The following is a 26,032-nucleotide window of genomic DNA, read 5'->3' on the forward strand; positions in this document are numbered from 1 at the left end:
GGCTTAACCCCGATTCTCAATCGTAAGGGTTCTTTTCCCACTGACTTTCCTCCATATTGCCATGATCTGAGCACTAATCCCCTGTTCTGTCCTCTCTGCTTCTTCAACAAAGCTTCAAATGTCATTTCTTGTAAGGAGGCCCCCTCTGCTACCTGTTGCACAGTTTTAGGCCAAAGCACCTGCACCATCGACCTCCATTCATCACTCAATCCCCCTATGAAACTAGACACGAAGTATTCTTTAGTCATGTAGGGATTCCTATTCAACATCAGGAACTTGAGCTATGCAAACTTCATCTGGTATTCTAACATCGTCCCCTCCTGCCTCAGGCAGTTGAATTCTTGCACTACATCCATCCGGCCTCTCTCCCCGAATCTCACATAGCCCTTGTGTGAATTGTTCCCAAGCATAGCTTCCCCTCACCTTGGACCAACCTTGGAACAAGACATCCCCTGCATCATTGAGGTAAGCCGAAGCTAAGGCCACCCTTTGATTCTCTGCCACCTAATGGATCTCAAACAACTTCTCACACTATCTTACCCATCATCGAGGTTTAGCTCCCTCGAATATCAGTAATTCCTGCTTGGGCACTGGAAATCCGGGATGATGGGGGTGAGTTGGCATCTCTTACCTTCTCTTTGATATGTATTCTCCTACCATAGCTGGATCTCCCTCCCAATCCGATGATCCACTGTGACGATTACTGGTACCAATTCCCAGTAGAATTGGATCTAATGGCTCCTTATGCTGGAAGTCAGGCGAAATTCTCTCCTGAGGTTAGCCCAAGAACATCAGCATGAATTGTTGCAATTAGTCACGCAACATGTTCCCTTGATCCCTCACCTCCTGCATTTCTTCCCTGATCTGCAAACACATATCTCCCCTAAGTCTCTCTGCCAATGCGTCCAACTTCTGATCCACTGCCGATCCCACCTTTTCTTTTATTGTAGCCACTTGGCCTTGGATCTCCACCATTGATGCCGATACTTGCTGCAACTGTATCTCCATCTGTTTCATCCTAGTGTCGTCAGCCATCGTCTAATTCTCTTCACCAACGCTAGCCAAAACAATGCTCTGATACCAAGATGTCAGATCCTAGATTTGACAAGGGAAATCCTCTCTAAAGCGAGAGAGAATTCACGAGAATAAAGAGGGAGAGTAGAATGGAATAATCAAGAGAGAGAATGAGAGAATTTGGGAGGAAAATTATCGAATTCAATTCATCAATCATACCTTTCAAATGAGCTGGGCCAATCTTTCATATGGCCTCAACTTGGCTTTGGCCCCAAAGCCTTCTAGAATCAGTACAAGTTGCCTAACTAACTGTGTACAACTTGCATTGCTGGAACATTCTACCAGCAAGCTAGTTCCCTCCAAATTACACTTATAGCTACGACTTACAAGTATAACAACAATTGATATCAAAGTAACACTATAGCCTAGGTACGTAACAAAGGTTTAGGATGATTTGTAGAGATTAGTTTTTCAAATATTGGCGACAGCCACTATTTGGTTCTAAGATAATATTATACTAGTTTAAGTATCATCAGCAAAGATTTACATATTTTCTTTCAATAATTAATAATATATTTGAAGCAATGGCAAGCAAGACTCCTTCAGTGTCATTCTGTGTGAACTGCAAATGACATGGCAGCTCTTACTATTTATAATCTAAGAGAAATAAATACATCAAATGGCAATAATAATAATTTGTGAAGGTCCAACTTTCATTAGAGAAGTGTTCAATCTGTAAGAGGGTAAAGGAACAGTGTAATATCTCCTTTTCACTATGAAGTGACCAAGAGTTATGAAACTTGGGAGTTGAAAGTGATCACCTTTTTCTATTAGGGAGCATGACAGATGGCCATTCTTTCTATGAGCATCTCTAAGCTCATCTAAGTGGGGCCCTGGCTATTAGGATCTTACTGAATGCTGTGGAGGTCAATCCTTAGAGCCAGAGGCAAACATTAAGGTTAAGAAACATGTCAAAACAGAAACTCCTAATATATGTTAACATCCTTATCTCTAATTAATAGCCTAGCTACACAATATATATGAAGCATTTGTTAATCATTTTTATAAAGATGCATGAGGAAGCATTTTTTGAATTCTTGGCACTCACAAAGGTTCTTCTACTGAAGAATTTTTTCCCCCATTTTTCACAAGTCAAATGTCTTAAGAAGAAAGGCAGCAAAATCAGGACAAATACTATACAACCAAAGACTTTTGCGCAAAGAAATTTCATCAACAAAGGCAGCAAATGAGGAAGTAGGAAGAAAAAAAAAATCCTCCTTTAGTCACAGTAAAAGGGGATCAAAGACTGGTCACTTCAAAATTGTCCCAAGCAACTTGATCCTATTTCTCATCAAGCTCCTAGGCCATGCCTTAACAGCCAGTTGGGCTGTGCAATAAAAAACAAAAAGAAGTGCTCTCTTTTTTTTTAATAAGAGCACTTCTGTGAGTTTTTAATTTTTTCTTTCTGATGTTTGCCCAAAACTTAAGAAGTGTTTTTACTGATAGCCAAAACTAGTTTTTGCTATGAAATCTGAAGCTTCTGCTGTGAGCCAAAAGCAGAAGTAGAAAATATAAACATTTTTGTGAGTACCATTTCTCGTAATTTTACTGCTAAAAGCACTTTTTTCAATTACTAGAAACCACATATAACAACACTAAAACCGTTTCTCAAAAGATATGGCCAAACACTAAACTATTTTTCCTTGAAAGTAAAATGCATTATCCAACTAATATTAAAAAGTGCAAGCAAGATGTACAAAACTACCGGATCAATAAAGGTGGACCAATAACTCTCCTTCCTCTTCTTGACACCTTAGGTTAATAAATGGAGATTCAAATGAGAGGGATTATCATAGTTGTGGGGGATTCGAATTCAAGAATCAAGATTTAATTTGAAGATAAATCATAAAGAGATGTAGATATCATTAAAGAGAATTTGGCAAGGATTAGGATAAATCAAATGGGAAACAAATTAATTCATTGTAGAACAGGGATGGTTCATCCAAAATTGGAAACAGGCCACTTCATTGTTAAAAAGGGCTTAGGATTGAATACGTAAATTTTAAGGATAAATCAAAAGCAAAACATATGTATTATCTGATTAGGATTTGATAAGGATTATGTTTAATTGGAGAACTAGAAAGAAAAGGGAAAACTGAATCCAAAACCAAAGAGGAATTGGATGAACCCTAAGAAGCTTATAGAAACAAGCTTAGGGGAGGATTAAATCATCAAACTTTGAGCTATGAGAAACAGTGATAAGCAAAATCATTGGATATTTGTGGATTATACTCCTGCTTTGGAATCAAGTGAGTGATTATTTCTGCAATCATGCAATGTTGAAAAATTGAATTGACATGTCATATCTTCTTAATTTTGTTACTTGATATATATACATGAACTGACGATTTGACAACAAACTGAGACTGTGGACTTGTGAAATTGTTTTGAAAAGCATGAAAAGAATCTGTGAGAATGGAATAATTTCATTCATATCTTACACACAACAATACAGCCCTAGTTATAGGGTTGAGGAATTACAGCATAGGAAAGATTACAATAGTTAAAACTAGGAAAGATTGCCTATACAAAGTTTAAGAAAGTATCCTAAACTGATTTTAGCAGTTTCTAAAAACCAAAGATTAGTTCAGCTTCAAATCCTAGAGCAGATAATTAGTCAACCTTCCTTTGTGTATCCTACGGGAATCAACAGAATCTTTTGAATGTCTTAGTATATGGAAATCCAATGTTGTGAATATTTGTATATTGGTGCGAATCCAGGAATTATACCGGTTAGATACAGGAAGATTACTGGATTACCTTGTATATCAATGAAATCCAAGAATTAGGGCTAGATTTGGGAAGCATACCGGATTACCTTGTATACTAAGTGACTCCAGGAATTTTGGGTCCCAATGCACATACACATTTTGATAATAGTCCTGTTGTGCTTGCACTAAAGAAGTATGTTTGAATGAAAGGCTTAGTTAAGTCAGTCGCACTACATGTTCATTAGAGAAGCATGTACAGGGACTGGTACAAGGACAATGGGACTTGTATGTGAAGAATATTACATTTAACACCTAGCATTACTTAAACAATTTATGTTATGTGAAATGAACTGGCATGCAATGGGCTACGAGCATTAGGGATAGTCCATCAGTGACTTGGTTGTAAAGCACCAAAAGGCTTGAAAGGTCAACTAGGGTGATAGTAGAGTCGATTGTAGACTAATAGAGAAAGATTGGTTTTGTGACGAGAGCAAGAAAAGTCAATTGTGGGATTAAATGTCCAAACTAGAGGAGCTAAGAAGCTCAATTGAGGTAGAGGAAGTTGGCTGGCAAGATCGACTTTCCCCTAGAAAGTTAATGCACGGTCGTAAAAGGGGCAATCCATTGTAGATTGACCGTCAATGCCAAAATGCAAGCTATGTCACATGTTGAAGGGTCAACAATCTTGCCAATGGCTAAGACACTCCCCTATAGGTTCTTTTGGTCTGAGTGTGCAGGATCAAACTTGATTCCTCTCTCGCACCCTTTAGTTATCTGTCTCTCATTGTTTTTCATCTCAGTCTCACTATCTCTCTAACTATGTCTAGCTCTTTCTTGTTGTGTCTCTCCCATTGTCTCTCATTCTCTCTCTGTTTTTCTAGTGATGGGTGGTTGGTTGCTGAATGTAATAATAGGGAAGCGGTAGATATAGAGATCTCCTTGTTATTTTCTATTAATTAATATGTCAATTTCTTTCAATTAGATATCACTGCCATTATGAATTGATGATGCAGATAGGAATGAAGATAATCTGTTATTTTTAACAAATGACTCGCGTATCTATACTATAATTTTAAATTACAATTGATTTGTTGTGCTTGAGTTTCATTTCTCCCTCTTGATATTTTGAACTTGTCTACTTATGTTGCAAAATGCTTGTGGGTGGCATTCTTGTACTTTGTAGAAGTAATATTAGTGATATTATAGTATTGGTTACTTGCCATCCATGATTTTGAACTTTTGTGTTTACCGTTTTATAGTTAAAAGTGGAAATAATATGTAAGTATTTTGGAGATAAGTGCACCCAAAGACTATGAGGCACATGCCTTCGCTCTAAACCCTTTGAGCCTCAATGCAGCTAGTTCCTTTGACAACTACGTTGAAAGACCTAACTTCCTAATGGGTCATTTGGTACAAGGATAAGGAGGTGGTATACCACCTAACAGGGTTATACCATGTTTGGGAAATTGAAAGAGGAGGTGAATTTAAGCTTGGGTTAATTTTATCCTGCCTCTGCCCTAGTACTATTTAATACCACTTCAGTGGATTAATTTTTTGGTCAGTGTGGACAATTTTGCTCCCCAAGTATAAAAGCCTTGGACCATTCTCTCTTTTTTAATTAAAGAAAATGCTATTGGTACATCATGGGTTACACCTTAGACTACATAATATAACTAAAATGTCTAAAATACCCTTCATCTAAGACGGTGAGGCGCATGACTAAAATACCCCTCATCCAAGGCAGCGCGAGGCGGTGAGGCGAGGCAATGAGACATGAAGGGTATTTTTGTCACTTGTAATGCATTGTGTAGCTCAAGATGTAGCCCAAGGGGTACCAATAGCATGGTCCTTTAATTAACCCCCTTATCTCTCTCCATTAGGGGTTTCTATTGTCGTCAACCCTTCCTCACTAGCCACTGACACCATCCATCACCACTAACACCACCTACCATATACTATTTCTCCATCTCCCTCCTATCTAGTCACAACCACTAGTGTCTCTGCCACACCACCACTCACCACATCTGTCACCTCATCTCTGCCACCAACGGGCCTCCCCTCCATTGTCTTTCTCCCAATCTCACCCCATTCGTCTTTATCCTCCATCCCCAGCATGAAAAGCCACCAAGATTTCCCTTTATCCACCATCACATCGCATCAATCTCTCTCAACTATATCTCTTTCTCCACCTCTCCATCATTGAGTCTCTTTTTCATCTTCCCTCTAAACATTTGTTGTTGTGGCCCTCCATTCTTGTCATCGCCATAATGGTGGCCAACATCTAGCTTCAACACAGTAAAACAAACCCTTTTTTGTTCCCTTATTTTCTTTTCTTTTATTAATCTCCTCAATAATTTGTGTAATTTTTCCCTCATCAGAGAAAAAAAAAAGATTTTTGTCTACAACAAATTGGATTTTCCTATTGTGAAAAAGGATTAAAAACAAGTTGGATTTAGATCTCAAGAAAAATGAGTAAAATAGTCATTTAGCAACTAATATCCAATTATACCTCATTCAAGATTTACTATACCAAACATGGGATGGGATAGGATTGTTTTAAGGTTATACCTTTTTTAAACTTGGAATATCAAACATGGGTAGGGATTATTTAGTCCCATCACTATTTAATCTGGATACTAAACAACCTGTTAAATGCTTAGACTAGTTGCAGATATGGGATAACAGATTTCCTCCTGTTTCACCAGATGATACTATTCATCTCCTAAATCACCCTCCCAAAAAAATAAAAATAAAATAAAATTCCTTGAGTCCTACAAGCCTATTATATACCAGATGGGAGCCAAGAAGCAAGCCATCAAGTCACTTGGCATGACATACAATTGTTATAAGTTATCTTGCCCCCTTTAGTGGGATATTCTCCCACAAGTCGAGTTTGCTCATACTTCTCAATAACCCCTTCGAAGTGTTCTAAAAATTGGCCTAGGCAGCTGCCGCAATTTTGGCCTAATCAGCCCCCTTAGGTGTCGTCCCGACTAATTGGTGTCAAGTGGCGCCTAATTGGCCACAGCGGCCGCCTAGCCCCATGAACTGCCTCGGCTGCACATTAAGTTTAGTTTAAGTTGATTTAGGATTTTTTCCCCTTTACCCATTCTCTCACTCCGTCTCGCCATCGACGCTTGCTCTCTCTGTTGCCATCGCCACTGACTGCCTCTCGTCACTTTCTCTTTCTGTCTTAGCCTCTCTCGTCGCATGTCGCCACTGCCTCTTGTGGATAGTGAACTTGCTGTCGCCGCCACTTGCTCTCTCTAGTTACAACCGCCATCGATGTTGCCATCGCCGCTTGCAAGAAGATTTGCTCTCTCTGGTTGCTCTTTCTCTCTCTCTCTTTGAGTCTCAGCCTTTGCTCCCTCTCTCCCCTTTGGTTTATATATGCAAAATATTATATATATAATATAATAATTCTATTAATATATAGGTATATCATATATATGATGTGTTTATAACTTTATATATATAAATAGAGATAAATTTATATATATAACCTCTATATATATATATGATTTGTTTATATATATATATATGAATATGTGTATTTAGAATAATATAAATTTTATTTAAATAATTTTTTTATGCCCCGCCTAGGCGCTAGGCCCTAGCTTGGCACCCGACTAGCACCTAGCGCGTTTTAGAACACTAATTTAAATCACCTTGGACTCAAACTTAGAGCCAAGATGCTCTACAAAATATCTGTGAGAATGTTTGAATCATCCCTCATCGTCACCCACTGACTAAGAAATAGCCTAGTAATCTTCTATAAATTGGAGTTTCTAAGGTATGGTGCATGACCTAACCGCCCCCCCCGGATAGCATGCCTTTCATCAACATATCAATTGATTTATTTATTGGCCTTCATTTTCTTTCATAGTGATAGATAGGTTGTTCTTTGCAATGTGTTACTGTTATTCAGTTTTGTTTGAGTGGCTAGAAGACTAGAAGGACTCAGTTATTAGGTTTTGTATGCGATAGTGGCAATTAGGAAATATAGGCTAATTGCATGTTTATTTAAGTGAGGGTTAGGTAGGGTATTTCCCGGGTATTCTCTCATGTTGTAACTCACGCCCCTTGTGTCCGTAAATAAGAAGCGTGGGGGTAGACTCCCGACACCTCATGTACTGATCATTCTCATTGACTGTGAAAAGCTATATTGCTAGAGAAAGAATAAAAAAGATATCTTTGTAATCTTGAAGTGAGGGTTCTTGTTTTGTCAATGAGGGACGAGGGGTATGCGAGTGACTTCTTCGTACAAATTTCATCAAGTTTTCTAGTGGATTGCTCTTTCTGTGAAGGTTGGATGTAGGACTGGTGTTATCAGTCTAAACCAAGATATATCTCGGTGTATTCGTGTGGTTTGATTGTTCTTTACTTTTCTGTTTATGTTGTATGCTTGTATCGGTAAGAGAAAAGAGAGTAGAGTGTTGTTGTGTTAATATCTTGGGATTGTTTTGAGGACTTCCAGCGCTCCCAATTTGTAACAAATTGGTATCAAAGCCGAGTCTCTCATCAAGAAACTTCAAGAATCGTTTAGAATCCAACACATACCAGCAGGAATGGCTTCTATAGCCTATGTCGCATGGTATGATGTGGAGAAATTTGATGGCCAAAATGATTTTGGCTCGTGGAAGATGAAGATAAGAGCCTTATTGGGAAATTTAGGACTAGAAAAAGCCCTTGATGGTAAGGCCAAGATGCCTGAAACTTTTTCGGAAGAAAAGAAAAAGGAAATAAATAAGAAAGCCTTTAACACATTAATTCTTAGCCTTGGAGACAAAGTGTTATGGGAAGTGTCAAAGATGACAACCACGGAAGACTGATAGGATCCCCAATAGAAATCCAAACAACAGTCAATTATTAATAGCTATCAGACTTTCCAGCTAAGAACAAAAGCAACCCAGGGCGTTTGAGAGGCCCTTAACTCTCCCCAAGACTCAATACAAGAACAATCTCCCCCTCTCCCAACTTCTTCCCCCTCTATATATTCTTCCCTCCCTCCTCCTCAACATAAATCTGTTATGCGCTTGCTGGGTTGTTACACAACCCAGCGATTTCCCTTCACTACCCCTACGCACATGGCTGGCTGTTATGCCAACCATCCAATTTACACCCTTGCCCCTTGTCTTTGATAAGTCAAGTGCCTATCATTACTTCCCCCCCCCCCCCCCCCCCCCCAAAAAAACTTTCACCTTGTCCTCAAGGTGGAAAAATGGAAACTGCTGCTGGATCAAATGGTAAGGTTCCCAAGTAGCTTCCAATGGGGGTAGACCTCTTCCATTGTATGAGCACTTCGAACCCCCGTAAGTTCTTTCCGGACCCTGGTCAAACTCCCAGCACCTTGACTTTGTCAGTTGTTTCAAGGCTTGCCAATTCTCAACCTCAGCATGAAGTTCACCCGAATTTCCATAATTATTTAAGATCTTTGGGTCAATACCATTAGGCACCAAGTTCTTCACATTGAAGCTTGCAAGCAGTTTCTCGATACAGGAAAACAATATCTGGAAGTAGCCCTTGCCTTGGTTATCATTACTTGTTGCAACCAAAGGAAGCTCTGCAATTTCTTGTCCAAAAAGCCTGAAGATTCCGGCTGATACAATGGATGAGTGCACCATTAATACTACACAGTACATTCCTCCAAAGTCTTGGCCCCTTGAGCTCCTTCCATAAACCATAGATGGAATTAAGTCACGTCCAGTTCCTGAATCGACAATAGGGTCAAAGCATTCATGGAAGATGGCAACTGCTTTTGAGAGCAACATTCTAGTTTCCCGAGTAGCAATTTTGCCATTGAGTACCCTCCATCTCACATCAAAGTCAGAAACCATATGTGAAATTTTGTCCTCATGCTTCTTCTTTATGACATCTAACAGAGAATCTTGGATCTTCTCTTCTCCACAAGTTAGTAAATTTTGTAAAGCAGAATAGGTCATCCTACAACTCATGCAACAGAACCTCTTTCCCTTTGACAATTTCTTTAGATCGGCCATCTTATGTTCCTTCAAGCAGCCGACATGATATTCTTTCTCACACTGATCACAAACTATAACAATCTGTGGATCAAATCCAGATTTACTAAAATCAGAACCTTTGCACAAAACACATGCAATGACCTCAGCATCTTCAGGATTTTTGACAATTTTAATACAACATTTGGTTATTTCTTCAATAGGATCAATTCCTGAAACCCTTCCAGCTGCTACAGCATTAGCATTACGCTCCACAAACTTATCTCTTTGGAACATATTCTGGCAATACGGACATTACCATATACCATAAGGAATGCTTGATAGTGATGTACATTCATTGGGCTCCACAACAGAATGCAAATTGAGCCCTTGACTTCTAGAAACAGGCTGCCCTTCCACCATCATGACCTGCTTGGACGAGGCACCCACCCCCTCATGATGGTGAGAATACATGGGGGGCCCTTCATTATCAACCCACCCCATGTGAAATCCCTGAGAAACTGGGCTAAGAATCAAACCAGCTTCCCAGACAACCTGGACCATTGATGGCGCCCCACTCATCGGAAAGATATTCTCATTGGATATCTCCGGATCAACAGTCCTTGGCATTTTAAACGAATTGATCGTTAGCTGCCCTTCTGCCTCGCCGGTTAACTCCCCAACACCACAGAATTTTACGTTCATCGTCTATGGTGGAGTTAGGCCTACCACGGAATTCCGCAACAATTCCACCATCTCTCTCTCCTTTATCATGTCCTCCAGCTCGTCCGACTTCTCTACCGTGGCTTCCTGCATGGATCCTAAGCGATTCCTTAGCAGCCCCTTTAGCTCTTCCCAGCTTCTCACTCTTGGTCTCCGTTGCTTCCACTGGAACCATGAAAATGCAACACCCTCCAAATGCCATGCTGCTGCATCTAACTTCTCTTCATCAATCATCCCAGCCACCACAAAGTAACGTTCGACTCGGAATATCTAGCCATCACGTTCTTCACCTTCAACGAGCGGCATCTCCAGCCTTCTTCCACGCATTTCCAGACGCCAATTCCCTCCAATTCCACCTTCGAACTCCCTGCCCATTTTGATTCCAAGTGATCCCTCAGAATTCTGGGTAAATTCCTAAGGTCTATCTCCCTTCTTCGCTTTGATCTTCATCTCCCGTTCTTGATCCTCCCCTCTTATGGCGTCGACTCCCTTCTGCATCCCTTCCATTTTCTCCACATCGGACAGCTTGTTCAATACAAAGTAGCGCTCAGCCCTAAAGACCCAGCCATTTGGATCATCTCCCTCGAAGATGGGTATTTCCAGGCGTCTCCCACGGTACTCCTGCCTTCCGACACCATCGACCTAGTCGCCCCCTTCACCACTTCTCGCTCCGGCTACCGGCGTTCCCCCCCTTGTCAAGGGCGAACCCACAGGTGGGTCTTCCTCATCTCACTTCCCCTTCCTCTCTTGCTCCTCCCGTCTCTCCTCGTTCTTCCTCTCCCGATTTTGCTCTTCCCACCTCGTTCTCATCCAAGCGAATTGTTCCAGCAAGCTCGCTACCTTCTTCCCCACCGATTGAACCACACCCCTCATGGCATCAAGTTCCTGATGCATGCCTTCCACCCTCCCTTCCAAATTTCCTACTCGGTCCGTCAAGTTCACCATTAGGATCGATGACGCTCTAATACCAAATTGATAGGATCCCCGATAAAAATCCAAACAACAATCAATTATCAATAGCTATCAGACTTTCCAGCCAAGAACAAAAGCAACCCAGGCCGTTCGAGAGGCCCTTAACTCTCCCTAAGACTCAATACAGGAACAATCTCCCCCTCTCCCAACTTCTTCCCCCTCTATATATTCTTCCCTCCCTCCTCCTCAACGGAAATCTATTACGCGCTTGCTGGGTTGTTACACAACCCAGCGATTTCCCTTCACTACCCCTACGCACATGGCTGGCTGTTATGCCAGCCATCCAATTTACACCCTTGCCCCTTGTCTTTGATAAGTCAAGTGCCTATCAAAGACCTTTGGAAAAGGTTAGAAACTCTCAACATGACTGAAACTCTTTCTACCCGATTATATTTGAAAACATAATTCTTTTTTCACTCAAGATGTGTGAGAGTCAAAGGTTGCAAGATCATATTGACAGCTTTAATAAACTGTGTTTGGATCTTGAAAATATTGACATTAAATATGATGATGAGGATAAGGCATTGGTCTTATTGCAATCTCTCCAAAATCATATGAAACCTTTGTAGATATCTTGAAACACGGTAGAGATAAATTGGCTCTAGATGATGTAATAGGAGCTTTGAATTCTAAGGAATTACAACATAAATTAGAAAGAAAGAAGACTAATGCAGATGTGTCGGAAGTGAGGTTTAGAACCGAAAAGAGAAACCCTAGGCATAAAGGTAGGTCTCAGTCAAAATCTAGAAGTGGCAAGAAAGTGATTAAGTGCTTCCATTGCCATGAGGAAGGGCATATAAAGAAGCACTGTCCAAATAGGAAGAAAGAGTATCCAGCCTAGAATTTTCAAGTGAGGTTTAGAACTGAAAAGAGAAACACTATGCATAAAAGTAGGTCTCGGTCAAAATCTAAAAGTGGCAAGAAAGTGATTAAGTGCTTCCATTGCCATGAGGAAGGGCATATAAAGAAGCATTGTCCAAATAGGAAGAAAGAGTATCATGATAAGTCTAGCCCAAAATTTTCAACCTCCATTTGTGATGACGATAGTGTTGATGCACTAGTAGTGTCTAGTAAGGATGAGAAGGATGTGTGGGTACTTGATTCGGGGTGTTCATTTCATATGACTCCTCACAAAGAATGGTTGCTAGACTATAAGGAAATTGGTGGAGGTAGAGTCCTTTTAGGAAACAACCATGAGTGTGGAATAGTGGGAATTGGAAACACTAGAGTTAGGATGCATGATGGATTAGTTAAAATTTTAACTACTGTTAGGTATGTTCCTGATTTAAAAAGGAACTTAATATCACTTGGAGAATTAGATAAAAATGGCTACTCCTATAAGGGAGATAGTGGAATGCTTAAGGTATTGAGAGGGTCCCTAGTGTGCATGAAGGCTGTCCTTAAGAATGGCATTTATGGGCTGCAGGCAGCCACATTAAGTGGTGATGCGGCCTTAGGAGAAGCCAACTGTTGTGATCAGTCTAGTTTATGGCACTTCAGGATGGCCCATATAAGTGATCAAGGCCTTAAGGAGTCGTCTAATCAAGGAATCTTAAGTGCTGGAAAATTTACAGCATTAGACAAGTGTAAAACCTGCATTCTAGGAAAGTCTATTAAAGTCAAATTCCCTAAGAAAGCCACCCACTCATCACAAGCCCCATTGGATTATAATATATCCATTCGGATTTATGGGTCCCTAGTCAATCCTTAACCCATGGAGAGGCAAGGTATTTCTTATCCATAATAGATGATTTCTCTAGGATGGTTTGGGTTTTTGTTTTAAAATCAAAAGATCAAACTTTTGACGTATTTAAAACTTGAAAAATCATGATAGAAAATCAAATGGGTAAGAAAATAAAGATAATTAGGACTGATAATGGGCTAGAATATTGTAATAAAGACTTCTCCCATATGTGTAGTGAAAATGGCACAGCGAGACACCTTACAGCCCCAGAAACCCTAGGCAAAATGGCTTGGCCAAGAGGATGAATAGGACCCTCTTAGAGAGGGTGAGATGCATGTTAATACATGCTAGGCTATCTAAGTCCTTTTGGGGAGAAGCTGTAACTACAGCTGCATATTTGATTAATAGGTCCCTTCGGCAGCTATAGGCTTTAAAACACCTTATGAAATGTGGAAAGGTCATAAGCCAAGCCTTGAGCACATAAAGGTGTTTGGATGTATTGCCTATGCTCATGTAAAGCAAGGCAAGTTAGAACATAGGGCCAAACGTTGCCTATTTATAGGCTATCCAACAGGGGTTAAGGGCTACAAACTTTGGCGTTTGGAAGAAAATATGCCAAAAACTATTATTAGTAGGGATGTAGTCTTTAAGGAAAACTCTTTCTTGAAAAATGATCTGATAGAGGATGAGAAGGGAAAGGCAAAAGAAGCTGTTCAGAAACAGCTTGATTACAATGTTGCAAGTGGCAGTCATGATGCTGCCAGAGTTGGCTATGAGGCAGCAAGTGGCAGTCAGGATGCTGCCAGCAGCAGTTATGATGCTGCAAGTGACAGCCGAGACTTGGATGATGCTGCCTATGATAGTCCTATGGACTTAGCAGCAGGCCAGCATAGTGCTGGTATAAGATCCTCTAGTTTAGATAACTTTCAGCAATCAGATATTGATGATTCCTCAAGTTATGATGGAAACCAGCACACTGACAGTGCTGGTTCTTCAAGTTCAGGTAGCAGCCCTAGTTTAGGTAGGTATAATGTGGCTAGTGATAGGCAAAGGAGTGTAGTGAGACCTCCATCAAGGTTTGGATCCTCAGACTTAGTAGCATATGCACTGACAAGTGCATTAGAGGTAGCTGGAGATGAGCCTCTTTCATATGAAGAGGCTGTGAGATCCAAAGATTCAAAGAAATGGCTTGCAGCCATGGAAGCCAAAATGGAATCTCTAAGCAAGAATAAGACTTGGACCCTTGTTAATAAACCATTAGATAAAAGGGTGGTAGGCTGCAAATGGTTGTGTTGTGTTTTCCTCGAGATAAATGATAGGAGATCAGTGCAAGCTTTGAAAATTTATTGGCTGAATTTATTCTAGGCAGTTAAGAGTTTTATTTCTCAAAGTGTAATTGTTGTATCTTTGGGGGTCTAACTGTAATATCCCATATTTGATTAGTTATATGGGGGTTCCGCCTCTTCCATAAATAAGAGGGCAAGGCGACAGTCAAGAGAGATCCAATATCCTTTCAAGCTTTCGGTTGTTATTGTGAGTACATGTTGTTCTAGAGAAAGTGAGACTTGTGTATGAGTTCTTGGGCTTTCTTGGAATGAATAAGGGATTGTACATGAGCAATAGGATTGTATGAGAGCTTGGGTTTTGTACTGATCAATTTCTACTGAATAAAGGTTGCTCGATTGAGGGTGTTGGACTGCTAGATGTAGAGCCAATTCAATTGGCTTGAACCAAGATAAAAGGCTGCGTCTTATGTGATTTGATGTTTCTTTCCTGTTCTATTTATGCTCTTATTTCTATTCTTTATTGAATGTTGTGTTGGTTGTATGTTGGCTGGGTGAGTTGTGAGTGTGTTGAGTGGTGTTTGATTGGTTTTTTGGGTGTGTTTAAAGGCTGCCAGTGCTCCCAATTTATAACAGGTTGTATAAGATCAAGGAAGGGGCAGGGAATGAATCAAAACCTAGGTACAAGGCTAGGTTAGTAGCAAGAGAATTCACCCAAGTGGAAGGGTGGATTTTAATGAAGTGTTCCCCCTTGTTGTAAGACACACTCCTATAAGGATTTTAATTGGTATGACTACCCATTTAGATCTAAACCTAGAACAGATGGATGTGACCACTGCTTTCCTCCATAGTGAATTAGAAGAAGATATTCTAATGAGTTAAGAGGATTTGAAGTTAGGGAAAAGTAGAAACAAGTTTGCTCGTTGAAAAAGTCCTTATATGGACTTAAGTAATCCCCTAGACAATGATACAAGAAATTTGACACATTCATATTATGTCAAGGGTTCAAGAGGAGTAATTTTGATAGCTGTGTTTATTTTAGGCATGTTTCTTCGAAGATTTCCATATATCTCCTCCTTTATGTAGATGGCATGTTGATTGCAAGTCAATCACATGTGGAAATCAAAAGTTTAAAGCTGAAATTAAATTCAGTCTTTGAAATGAAGGAATTAGGAGAGGCTAGGAAGATCTTAGGTATTGAAATATCTAGAAATAAACAGCTAAGGAAGATTCAGCTATCTCAAAAGTCTTATCTTGAGAAGCTCATTAGTAAGTTTCATATGCTTGAGGCAAAGGAAGTAAATGTTCCTTTTGCTCAGCACTTTAAATTGTCACACATACAATCACTGAGTGATGAAGAGAGCATGATAGAGATGAAGAAAATTCCATATTCAAGTGTTATAGGTAGTCTTATGTATTGTATGGTGTGTACTAGACCGGATTTAGCCCATGCTATGAGTGTTGTTAGCAGGTTTATGGCTAATCCAGGAAAGGATCATTGGACTGTAGTTAAGGAGATATTTAGGTATCTAAAAGGAACAATCGGTATGGCATTAGTTTATAGTGGAGCTAGTTTAGTTGAAGAACCTAATATTCTAGGGTTCACTGAAGCTGATTATGTAGCGGATATAGATAAGAGGATCCTCTACAGAATATGTGTTTAAACTATGGAATTCAACCATTAGCTAGAAAACCAATTTACAATCTGCAGTGGCTCTCTCCACCACGGAGGCCAAATATATAGTTGTTGCAGAAGCTATAAAAGAGGCTTTATGGTTGAAGAATATAGTAGGTGAACTCCTAGGGAAAGATGTTAAGGCTATCATAATGTGTGATAACCAAAGTGCTATATACAAAGCTAAAAATCAAGCTCACCATGAGAGAACTAAACATATTGATGTGAGACACCACTTTATTAGAGAGATAGTTGATAGAAAGGAAGTAGATCTAATTAAGGTGGCTGGTGAGGATAATGCAGCCGATATATTCACTAAGGCAGTCCCTATGGCTAAATTACACCATTGTTTAAGACTATTGCATGTTATCTTGTGTAAATGATCTTGTGCATGCAAGTCCAGATGATGAGCAGCTTGATGATGATAGGTTTGAGGCAGCAACTCAATCAAAATGGTGGAGAATTGTTATTCAATTTTGTTTGAGTGGTTGGAAGACTAGAAGGACTTAGTTATTAGGTTTTGTATGCGGCAGTGGCAATTAGGAAATATAGGCTAATTGCATGTTTATTTAAGTGAGGGGTAGATAGGGTATTTCCCGAGTATTCTCTCATGTTGTAGCTCATGCCCTTGTGTCTATAAATAAGAGGCGTGGGGGTAGACTGCCGGCACCTAATGTACTGATCATTCTCATTGATTGTGAAGAGCTGCATTGCTAGAGAAAGGATAGAGAATATATCTTTGTAATCTTGTAGTGAGGGTTCTTGTTTTGTTAGTGAGGGATGAGGGGTGTGCGAGTAACTTCTTTGTACAGATTTCAACAAGTTTTCTAGTGGATTGCTCTCTCTATGAAGGCTGGATGTAGGACTATTGTTATCAGTCCATACCAGGATATATCTCGATATACTCGTGTGGTTTGATTATTCTTTACTTTTCTGTTTATGCTGTATGTTTGTATCGGTAAGGGAAAAGAGAGTAGAGTGTTGCTGTGTTAATATCTCGGGATTGTTTTGAGGACTTCCAGCGCTCCCAATTTGTAACAGTTACCTTGGTTGCATGGCAAAACCACCTCATTCTACTTTATCCTTATTTACACTCAGTCCCACTGTTAACGTCTAATGTATGCATTTGTTCCTTATCTTGTCTTTTTGTAACACTATGCTCCCTTTCTACATTTTTATGCTTGCACAACATTCTACAACACACAAAGTTACCTTTAGAGCATATGGAAGTTTTTAGCAATCATCACAAAGATTATGAACACATGAATCCTAAAATTTATGAACACATGAATCCTAAAATACCTCTCCATCTTCATTCATCAACACCCTCCCAATCTATTACTTTTAGTTAACACTCACATTCATATATCTGATTGATATTCTTTTCAATATCAATAAAGTAGGTGAAAAGGCTTGGGTTAGGTTGATTGAACCTCTCAAGCCACCCTATCTATACTTTATCCCCCAGATAAAAAATATCCACGTTGCATAGAACACAACCATTCATGAAGCCACTAGCTCTTCTTTTCGAAACCAAAATGAAATAAAATAAGAACAAATAAAATAAAATGACAATTCTTGCCCCCTTCTTCAATCCATTTTAGGCACTCTTCTCATTTCTGTCAGCAATTTTTCTTGGAAAATACATAAATAGCTAAACAGTAACTACTCCTTGAGGTGGGGAGGGGGCAAAAAACCTAGTATACTGCAGCAGTCTGCTGTAGGAAATCAAAAGATTAACGAGTATCAACACAGGATGCACAACTTGAAACAACAGATTTTTCCCACTTCCGGGTTGGCTATCAACATGGAACAAAAGTGTTTATGATGGAGGCCATTGGACTCAACATGTGATGATATAAATGATAAATTCAGGTAGTAGGAGTTTTAAGAAGTTAAATTACGTTCAGTAGGCCAGTCATAGCAGAGAAATCGAAAGGATTTGCAGCCAACCCAGCTCCAGCAGAGGTTGGTCTTCTTTGCCCCATCTGTGTGTCCACAGAAGATGATTCAGATTTTGGACTTTTGCTCTCTGCTGCACCAATCTTTTCATCTAAGAAGAGCAATGTGCGTCAGAATAACATACTCAAGAGGTTAAACAATCAAAAACCAAGTCATAGACAACATACACAAAGTACAGCTCAGGGCTTAGTGTGGGAAGGGATTCATCCAAAAGAACAACTAAGTCATAGATATCAAGTGCACCCATGGAAAACCAACTTTTGAACAGAAATAGAAGCTTGAGGAGAGCTAGAGAGTGTTTGGCTTAGCTCATTTTTTGGTCAAAGAGAACCTATAAGCTCTCTATCAGCTTTTAAAAGTTTTTCACCTGTTTGGATAACACGGAAGAACTTATAAGCTACCTCACTTAAAGCTCTTCCAACAGCTTTTCCAAAAAGCTGGTTCCCCTAATTTTTTTTTTAGAGAGCTTATAAATGATTTCAAAAAAGTTCTTGACAAAGTGAAAGACCAAAATGTCCTACCAAATAAGCTCTTACAACTTATAAGCTCTTTATAGAACTGATAAACTCTAGAGTAACAAATATGAAGTGAAAAGAATCCTTGTCCTTTTATGCAATTTTTCCAGGAAAAAGCATTCACTCGTCAAGATTTTACCAACTGCAAGCCAAAATCAAGATTTTCATGGTTTAAAGGAGGGAACCAAAATACAAAGCTTTCCATATGATGGGTGATAATTACTAGCATCCTAATGATATGGAGAGTCCAGTCAAGAGAGAATGGTAAGTAGGGAAAAAATTAGGAGGGCATGCTTTGAATAAATGAGAATATTTATAAGAAACTTGCAAATAGAAGATCTCAGTTGGATGGCCATTTTCTTCTGTTGTTTAAGATGAGGAGGGCTATAATGCTCGCTTTTGAAATATGATATTGCAGCAGGATACTTGCAATGGGGACAAAGCTTCAAGACCCAACAAGCTTAGGAAATCATGGACAAAAATCCAGCAGAGAAACAAAACACAAGGAGGAGGAGACAGGGAAACAGATTTCAACCCAGGTTCCATAAAAGATTTTTGCATTACTCACTTCAATTGAGGATCTTTTCATTTTCTCAATTTAATCACAAATACACCTTCAAAGAAACAATACAAACCCATTTAAATTGCCAAAGAGGATAAATGGAACACCCAATGTGCAAGTAGACAAGTGGCAAAATAAGGCCACTTGATACACAATGCAATGACAAGGAGACACGTAGTCCTTTCTTACATCAAAACAAGGTCACAAGCTTCTTACAAGTGCATATTTCCATATGAGTTCTCTTCACAATGAAGTTAGAATATACTTAATTACAAAAAAATCTAAAGTTCAGAATTATGTAATTATGCTACTTTACCACAATGATCAACACTTGGAGATCAGGCTGAGGATGCTGGCTAATGGGCACATCTCAGATTATCAAGTACCAAGTTTAAACTTCAAGTCAGACAGTAAGAAGCTTATGTATGTGCATTGACACATTCTTTTGCATGCAAAAAGAATGCCCTTGGGAAGTTATAGAGCTATCAGATTAAGTTATGTCCATAAAATAGTTGCTCCTATCTCCTAGTGGACAGCTCTCAAACGAATTATTTATAGATTAAGTTGTGCACATCTAGCACCCAGGGCTACGATACAGTACATAGTTATTAGCATCACATTATTCACAACCCAAATCATGCGATTCATGACAAACCTTAACTAAAACTATGGATATCTATAAGGGTCTTAAAATTGGAAGAATCAAAAAGGAATTGTGTGAATCAGAAGTGATTCACAAATTAAGGGAATCGTTCAATTCTTATCACAGCCCAAATTTAGAATATTCAGTGGAAATAAAATAACAAAAATCTAAAGTTACCATTCATCTTCATTCCAATATGAATATATATGTATGTACAGAATAGCACATACATATATATATATGTATAGATATAGAATATGAATTTATATGTTTATACAAGTATGTAGACATGCATATATGTTTCTATATGTATATGCATATATGTAGTACAAATATACGTATATGTATATGTATATATGTTATATAGTTGTATATGTTGGACGAGAATGAGGTTTCAAGTGGAAGGAGAAGTCTAAGTTAAAGAGTGTGGAAGCTTTGCAACACTTGGTGAAGAGATTAAATCAGATTATATTAAGTTGTTTAAATTATGTTTTTAGTTGTAGATAATTATTGCAAATGTGTATTTTATATATGTTTTATCTCCTAATCTTTAGGAGATAGATGTTCCTAGATTTTAGGAGTAGATTACTCAAAATCTTTTCCTACTTTATAGGAACGAGATAAAGTTGTAAACCTGTATATATTTTCAAAGTCCTCTCAATATCAATCTAAGCAAGCATTCTTAATTTCCTAAGGCTTGTTTCATGGCATCAGAGCACAGGTTCGACAGTGACTTCTTTCAGTTTCGATCATGGCCGAAACAAACCCAAATCCAACCCTAACCGAAGCCTCAGCCACCAGTTCTCCAAGAACCTTTCTCCCACTTCCTCTTCATCAAATCTCTCTACAACACCTATAGATAACCACCCTTTACAAATTACTCAACATAAGTTAAATGGGAGTAATTTTAGAGAGTGGTCTCAATCGATAATGTTAGTGATCAAGGGCAAGGGCAAATCCGATTATCTAACTGGATCTATCCTCACTCCACCATCCACGACAACCACCTATGGCCTTTGGGAGGCAGAGAATTCAACTATCATGGCTTGGTTGATCAACTCTATGGAGCCTAAAATTGGGAGAACATACCTATTCTACAAAACATCAAAAGAAATTTGGGAATCAGTCCAAGAGATGTACTCAGACTTGGAGAATTCCTCTAAATGCTTTGAAATCTGATCTGCCATTAGGACAACCAAACAAGGTATGAGCAATGTTACTGAATATTTTAATATTTTGGTGGAATTGTGGCATGAAATGGATATGTTTTATACCATCAGTTGGGAATCTCCCGCTGATAGCAACAAATACAATAAGATGATAGAAAAAGAACGAATTTTTGACTTCCTATATGGCCTTAATCCCGAATTGGATGAAGTTCGAGGGAGAATCTTGGGCACAAAGCCCTTATCATCTCTTAAGGAAGTATTTGCAAAACTAAGGGAGGAAAGCAGGCGTAAGGTGATGCTTCAGCACCAAACAGACCCTATTTTGCCACACCAAAACTCTGCCCTTGCCTCTATCAAACAGGGAGAACTTCCCAAGACTCAAGGAAGGGAAAAAATATGGTGTGATCATTGCAAGAAACCCTATCACTAAGGAAACCTACTGGAAGATCCATGGAAAACTAGCAAATTGGAAGCCACAACCCAAGAAGGAGAGCCCCAGATCTGCACATAATGCAGAGGTTTCAGCAGAAACTAAATCTAGTTTGAACCTGTCCGAAGATTAGATACAAGCCTTGTACAGGCTTCTCAATCAAGGTATAGCCCAATCAAGTTCTAATAATCCACAGGCCATTGCATCAGTAGCCTTGCAAGGTAATTCCCATCACTACTCCTTAGCTTCTAAAAGGATTTCTAAGAATATATGGGCAGTTGATACTGGTGCATCAGATCATATGACAAATTCTACATGTTCTATGATTGATTATACCCTATGTAACTCCTCCCTCAATATAACTATGGCCGATGGAACCACCTCACTTGGGAATGGGAATAGTATGTATATCTAAACTAAGGCTCAATTATGTACTACATGTTCCTGGTTTGCAACATAACTTACTATCAGTCAATCAAATCACCACAGATATGAATTACAATGTAATCTTCTACCCTTCCTATTGTGTGTTTCAGGATCAAACCTAGGAGAGGATGATTGACAATGCTAAGGTGTTGGACGGCCCTTATTGTTTTGCAGGAGATTTCCCTAATTCTTCTTCAATTCATGGTTTGAGTCTCAATGTGACAACAAATACAAATATGATGGGTATAGATTCTCAAAGAAAAGATGAGAAAAGATTTTTTTCCCTAAATTAATAATATTAAAGACTTTTTTTCCTTAAATTAATAATATCTATATTTATGATAAGAATATTCAAAACTAACCAAATTTATTAAAAAATAATATCTTCAACTCCATTAACAAATTAAGACATTGTTTAATATAAAAAGTAATATTACCTCATTAGTCATGAACAGCTATAATATAGGAGTTCAAAATTTTAAATGGAAAAGTCAATGTGTTATTCATCAAAAATAGTTAGTAAAAAAAAAGCATATATCTCTATCAACATTATTAATATGGAAAACAACACAAGAAAAGAAGCAAGTATTCCAACACCCAACTTTTTAAGTAGACTCAACTTGGATCATGTTATCGTTGTCAAGCAACTAGGGTGCTAACAACTTACATTAATGTGCCCAATGACTTATAAGTTATATAACCATTGGATATGTGACATGATATGCCTCATAAAAAATTTTCCATCTATGCTAAACATATGTGTCCAATATATAGCAAATAGGGGTAAGACATCTAAATCAGGGTATTCGCACTTCATAGATGAAGTAACTGTAAGTCGGTTAACTGAAAGATATTGTGATAATGGTTAGGAATGCAATTCTAATTACCTTGAGTATTTTAGAAATAAACAACAAGTTATTTGTATTGCTTAGTTCATTTTTATCTCCTAATGTCATGGGATGATATTTTAAAAGTTAAGATGACATTAATCTATTTATTTATTTTTTAACTTTTTCCTTCTACAATGTAATTGCAAAGATCAAGCAACCTCAACAGAGAGTGCCAACAGAAATTACTTTGCATGGCTTCAGCTACATTAAATATCCAACCTAGCTACAAATAATCTAATAAACATGTGAAAAGAAAAGGTATGAAATCTAAACAGACACATGTAAATTCATTCCTCATAAAAACAATATCATATCAAGCCTTAAACTCACTTTTTCCTTCCTCATAACAGCTGCTGTTAAATCCCATTCGTTAAGTGTTAGTAATAAAAAGAGAAAAATAAGAAATGCAGTGTAACATAAAGATGATTATTAACTTAACACTATAAAGCTAAACTATAAGAATTCCAAAACAACATAAAAAGTAAAGGAATCAGTTCAATATTCTATATTCAATTTATTCTTGTAGAAAACAAATAGATTATGTTTCTCAATTTTTATCACTCATTGCATATTTTATTTTCTATTCCCTTATTTATCTCACTTTGGTTACTTATTGAAATAAGATGGTTGAATAACATAGAAAGTAGAGGACTCAGTTTCATATTCTATGCTGGTTTCATTCATTTAGAAAACAAATGAATTATGTTTCTAAACTTTTATGACTCCATTCTATTATTTGTTTCAATTTGAGAATTTATAGAAATAATACAGCTGCCATGTCCTAAAACACCCAGGTATGTGTACATTTGTCCAGTTCGTAAATTAGAAAATGGAAAATATAAGGGTTTTATGAGTTTTATTCCTCTAAGGTTATTGCACCACTCTGAAACAAGCAAGTATGCAACTCTGCAATAATTAGCACGTCAGCCACTAATTTACCAGAATTTCATACAAAGAATGCATTGCCCTATGCCTTAACCTAGCAGACCCAAGACACAGTCAACCATTGAAATTGGGGCTTTTGTCATTCATAATATGTCTGCATTGCCTATTTACCTGTTATCTAGGTCATCAATTACAAAGGTCTCACAGAGTGCAAGATATGGTTCCTTTCACCAAATTATGTCCCCAATTAGACACCACTTTCAAAGCTCATTCACTGCAGAACCATAGCAACAGTAAACAATTGTTCATCACTATCTCCAGAGAGAAACTTGATCATTTTAAATATAGTTGAATATACTTACAAATACACTTGTGCTTATCACTTCTTCCCTTGTACTTATCATGTAATCATTCAGAGAAAGAATCCTTTCTAGAAATAACAAACCAGGAATGGTGTTACAGTGGGCCATATGAAATCTCACAAAACAGACCTTCAAAAACCTTATTTTCAAGGTCTCCTACATAGTATCAATTTACCACTTAAGGAATATCTTCACAATCACCATAGTCAAAGGCGAGCACCTCGGTTGCGGCTCACCTAGGCACTCAGGCACCTTAAGGCTCTGTGGAAGCTCCTCATCTACCTCTACATGAGGCGGCTTCAATCAAGCAATGCCTAGGCAAGCGCCCCAGATGAAGTGACATGCATGTCTAAGGAGCTCCCCTAGGCATAAAGAAAAGGTACAGACACAAGTGACCCTAAAAATGAAAAGAGGCATATCAGGAGGCACTAACAAGCTGAAAACAAAGAGGTAAATATAAGAAAAATGGAAAAGAAGGGAGACCAATCTCAAGTTGTTGACACTCTTCACGTGATAATCATAAGTTACCCAGTCAATTTCTTACCTCTTCTCTCTTCTTTTGTAGCTGCCTAGCTGGAAAGGTCACCGTGACATAGATCACAAGAAAGCGAGTTGGAGAAGGGACACTGGAGGTCAAACCAGGGCTAACATACGCCAAGCGGTTATGACAAGTGAAGACACTCGCCAGTAAACCCATAACCTTCCAGGTACCTGCTCTTCGTCATTGGAAAGCAACCCATTTGATGTCTCTCTAATTCTCCGTCTAGTTTGGAATTTGTGGCTTAGTGACACAGCTGACACCTGATCTCTGTGTTTCTTCTGTCTGGAATCTAGTCTGCTGCTTTCTTTGGGTTTATAATTGGGCTATTGGTGGTTGTTACATTACCCAATTATGTTAGTTTCTGTTCATTCCGTAGGGCAAATCCTTATCCCCCTATTTGTTCAGTGTTTAGTTTGACGTATGACTCTTTACAAGCAACCATATATGCATCCAGGTACAAAAGATTGTCTTATATATGCTGTTAGCCCCTGATTTCTTCCCTGTTTCATAGTGTATCTTCAGTAGCGAATAGAGAGGCCGTCATTGACATCTCACATCTTTTAATTTCAGTTAATGGAAAATATACATTTAACCCAATTAAAGAACACTCGACTCCAAGCAAACCGCTGATCTGCTATTCATGCGGTCCTTAGTGAAAGGAAGACAATGAAGGGGGGAAAAAGCACATGGAAACTATAGCATGGAACCCACCAGATGAAAGTAAAACATAAGAAAAATATTTCACATAAGCTATCCCAACAAAATTCAGAAGAGAGGTAAAGAAACAATAGGAAAATATGTAACTCAAACAAACGCTAACAGATGTGCTCCCTTTGATAAGGAACCCGGCTTACCCGGACTGGAAGAGGTAGGAACATCTTTTTGCGAATTTGAGGCCATGAGTAGCTGTTAATCACAAAGAGGCGAAAATTAAATCCTCAAGCTGTCAACCGAAAAAACCCTTTAAAGTAGGGGTTAATGAAACGATGTGAGCACAAGTAGATTGATGCCAAAAGCCAGATCGGGGCCTGAAGGTATCCCAGATTATGCAGCAACTAGAAGAATAGATTGAAAATTTTACCTAGCAAGAAAGAAGAAAGAAGGAACAGGTATAGAGATCTTGAGCCCACGGGTTGGGTAAGCTCCCGACGCACTTAAACGAGTACGGAGGGTTTCCAATCCACAGGCTCTGGCGGAAGCTTTCTTATTTCGAGATCTCGGAGCGATATAAAAACCCTATTCACCACTAAGCGGTGAGAATGGTACAAAAAACATAGACTTCAGTGGGCCACCTCAATCCTCATCTATGCAAATGAATGGCTCGTATATCTATCGTAATTGGGCTATATACCACACGCAATGACGCGTTGCGCCTGCCTCTGCATACTAACCACCATTATTTTATTGGGTAAATTTTATCTGTTTTTATTTATTTAAATTACATTCATTATGTACATATTCTTAACAAATATCATCAGTCTTTCTTAAGATTAAGTAACAAAGTAAATTGATAATTTTATTTTTATATTTAAATTATTTGTCTCCCTTTCTTTCTCCTCTCTCACACC

At 38.5% G+C, this 26,032-nt stretch overlaps 1 protein-coding gene and 1 long non-coding RNA gene across 4 annotated transcripts in view; both read right to left on the bottom strand.

Moving 5' to 3' along the window:
• The window catches only part of LOC127801138 (ankyrin repeat domain-containing protein 2B), a 52,111-nt gene extending 26,360 nt beyond the window's left edge, over positions 1-25,751 (bottom strand). Inside the window, exons 1-3 of one of the 3 annotated variants that reach the window (XM_052336010.1) lie at positions 25,546-25,751; positions 25,319-25,370; positions 17,984-18,132 (exon numbers count right to left, since the gene is read on the bottom strand). In XM_052336010.1, coding sequence (XP_052191970.1) covers positions 17,984-18,132; positions 25,319-25,364 — 195 coding nt within the window. In that variant the 5' untranslated portion in view covers positions 25,365-25,370; positions 25,546-25,751. The remainder of the gene's footprint in view (positions 1-17,983; positions 18,133-25,318; positions 25,371-25,545) is intronic. The other 2 variants (XM_052336009.1, XM_052336011.1) reach the window with 2 other exon arrangements.
• On the bottom strand, positions 18,146-25,310 carry LOC127801140 (uncharacterized). The gene is made up of 3 exons (XR_008022963.1): positions 24,099-25,310; positions 23,924-23,991; positions 18,146-23,835 (listed from the first exon to the last, which is right to left on the bottom strand). It is a non-coding gene; the product is annotated as an uncharacterized LOC127801140 (long non-coding RNA).
• Positions 25,752-26,032: the final 281 nt, after the last annotated feature.

Source organism: Diospyros lotus, chromosome 5 (assembly GCF_014633365.1).
Source record: "Diospyros lotus cultivar Yz01 chromosome 5, ASM1463336v1, whole genome shotgun sequence".
Lineage (NCBI taxonomy): Eukaryota > Viridiplantae > Streptophyta > Magnoliopsida > Ericales > Ebenaceae > Diospyros > Diospyros lotus.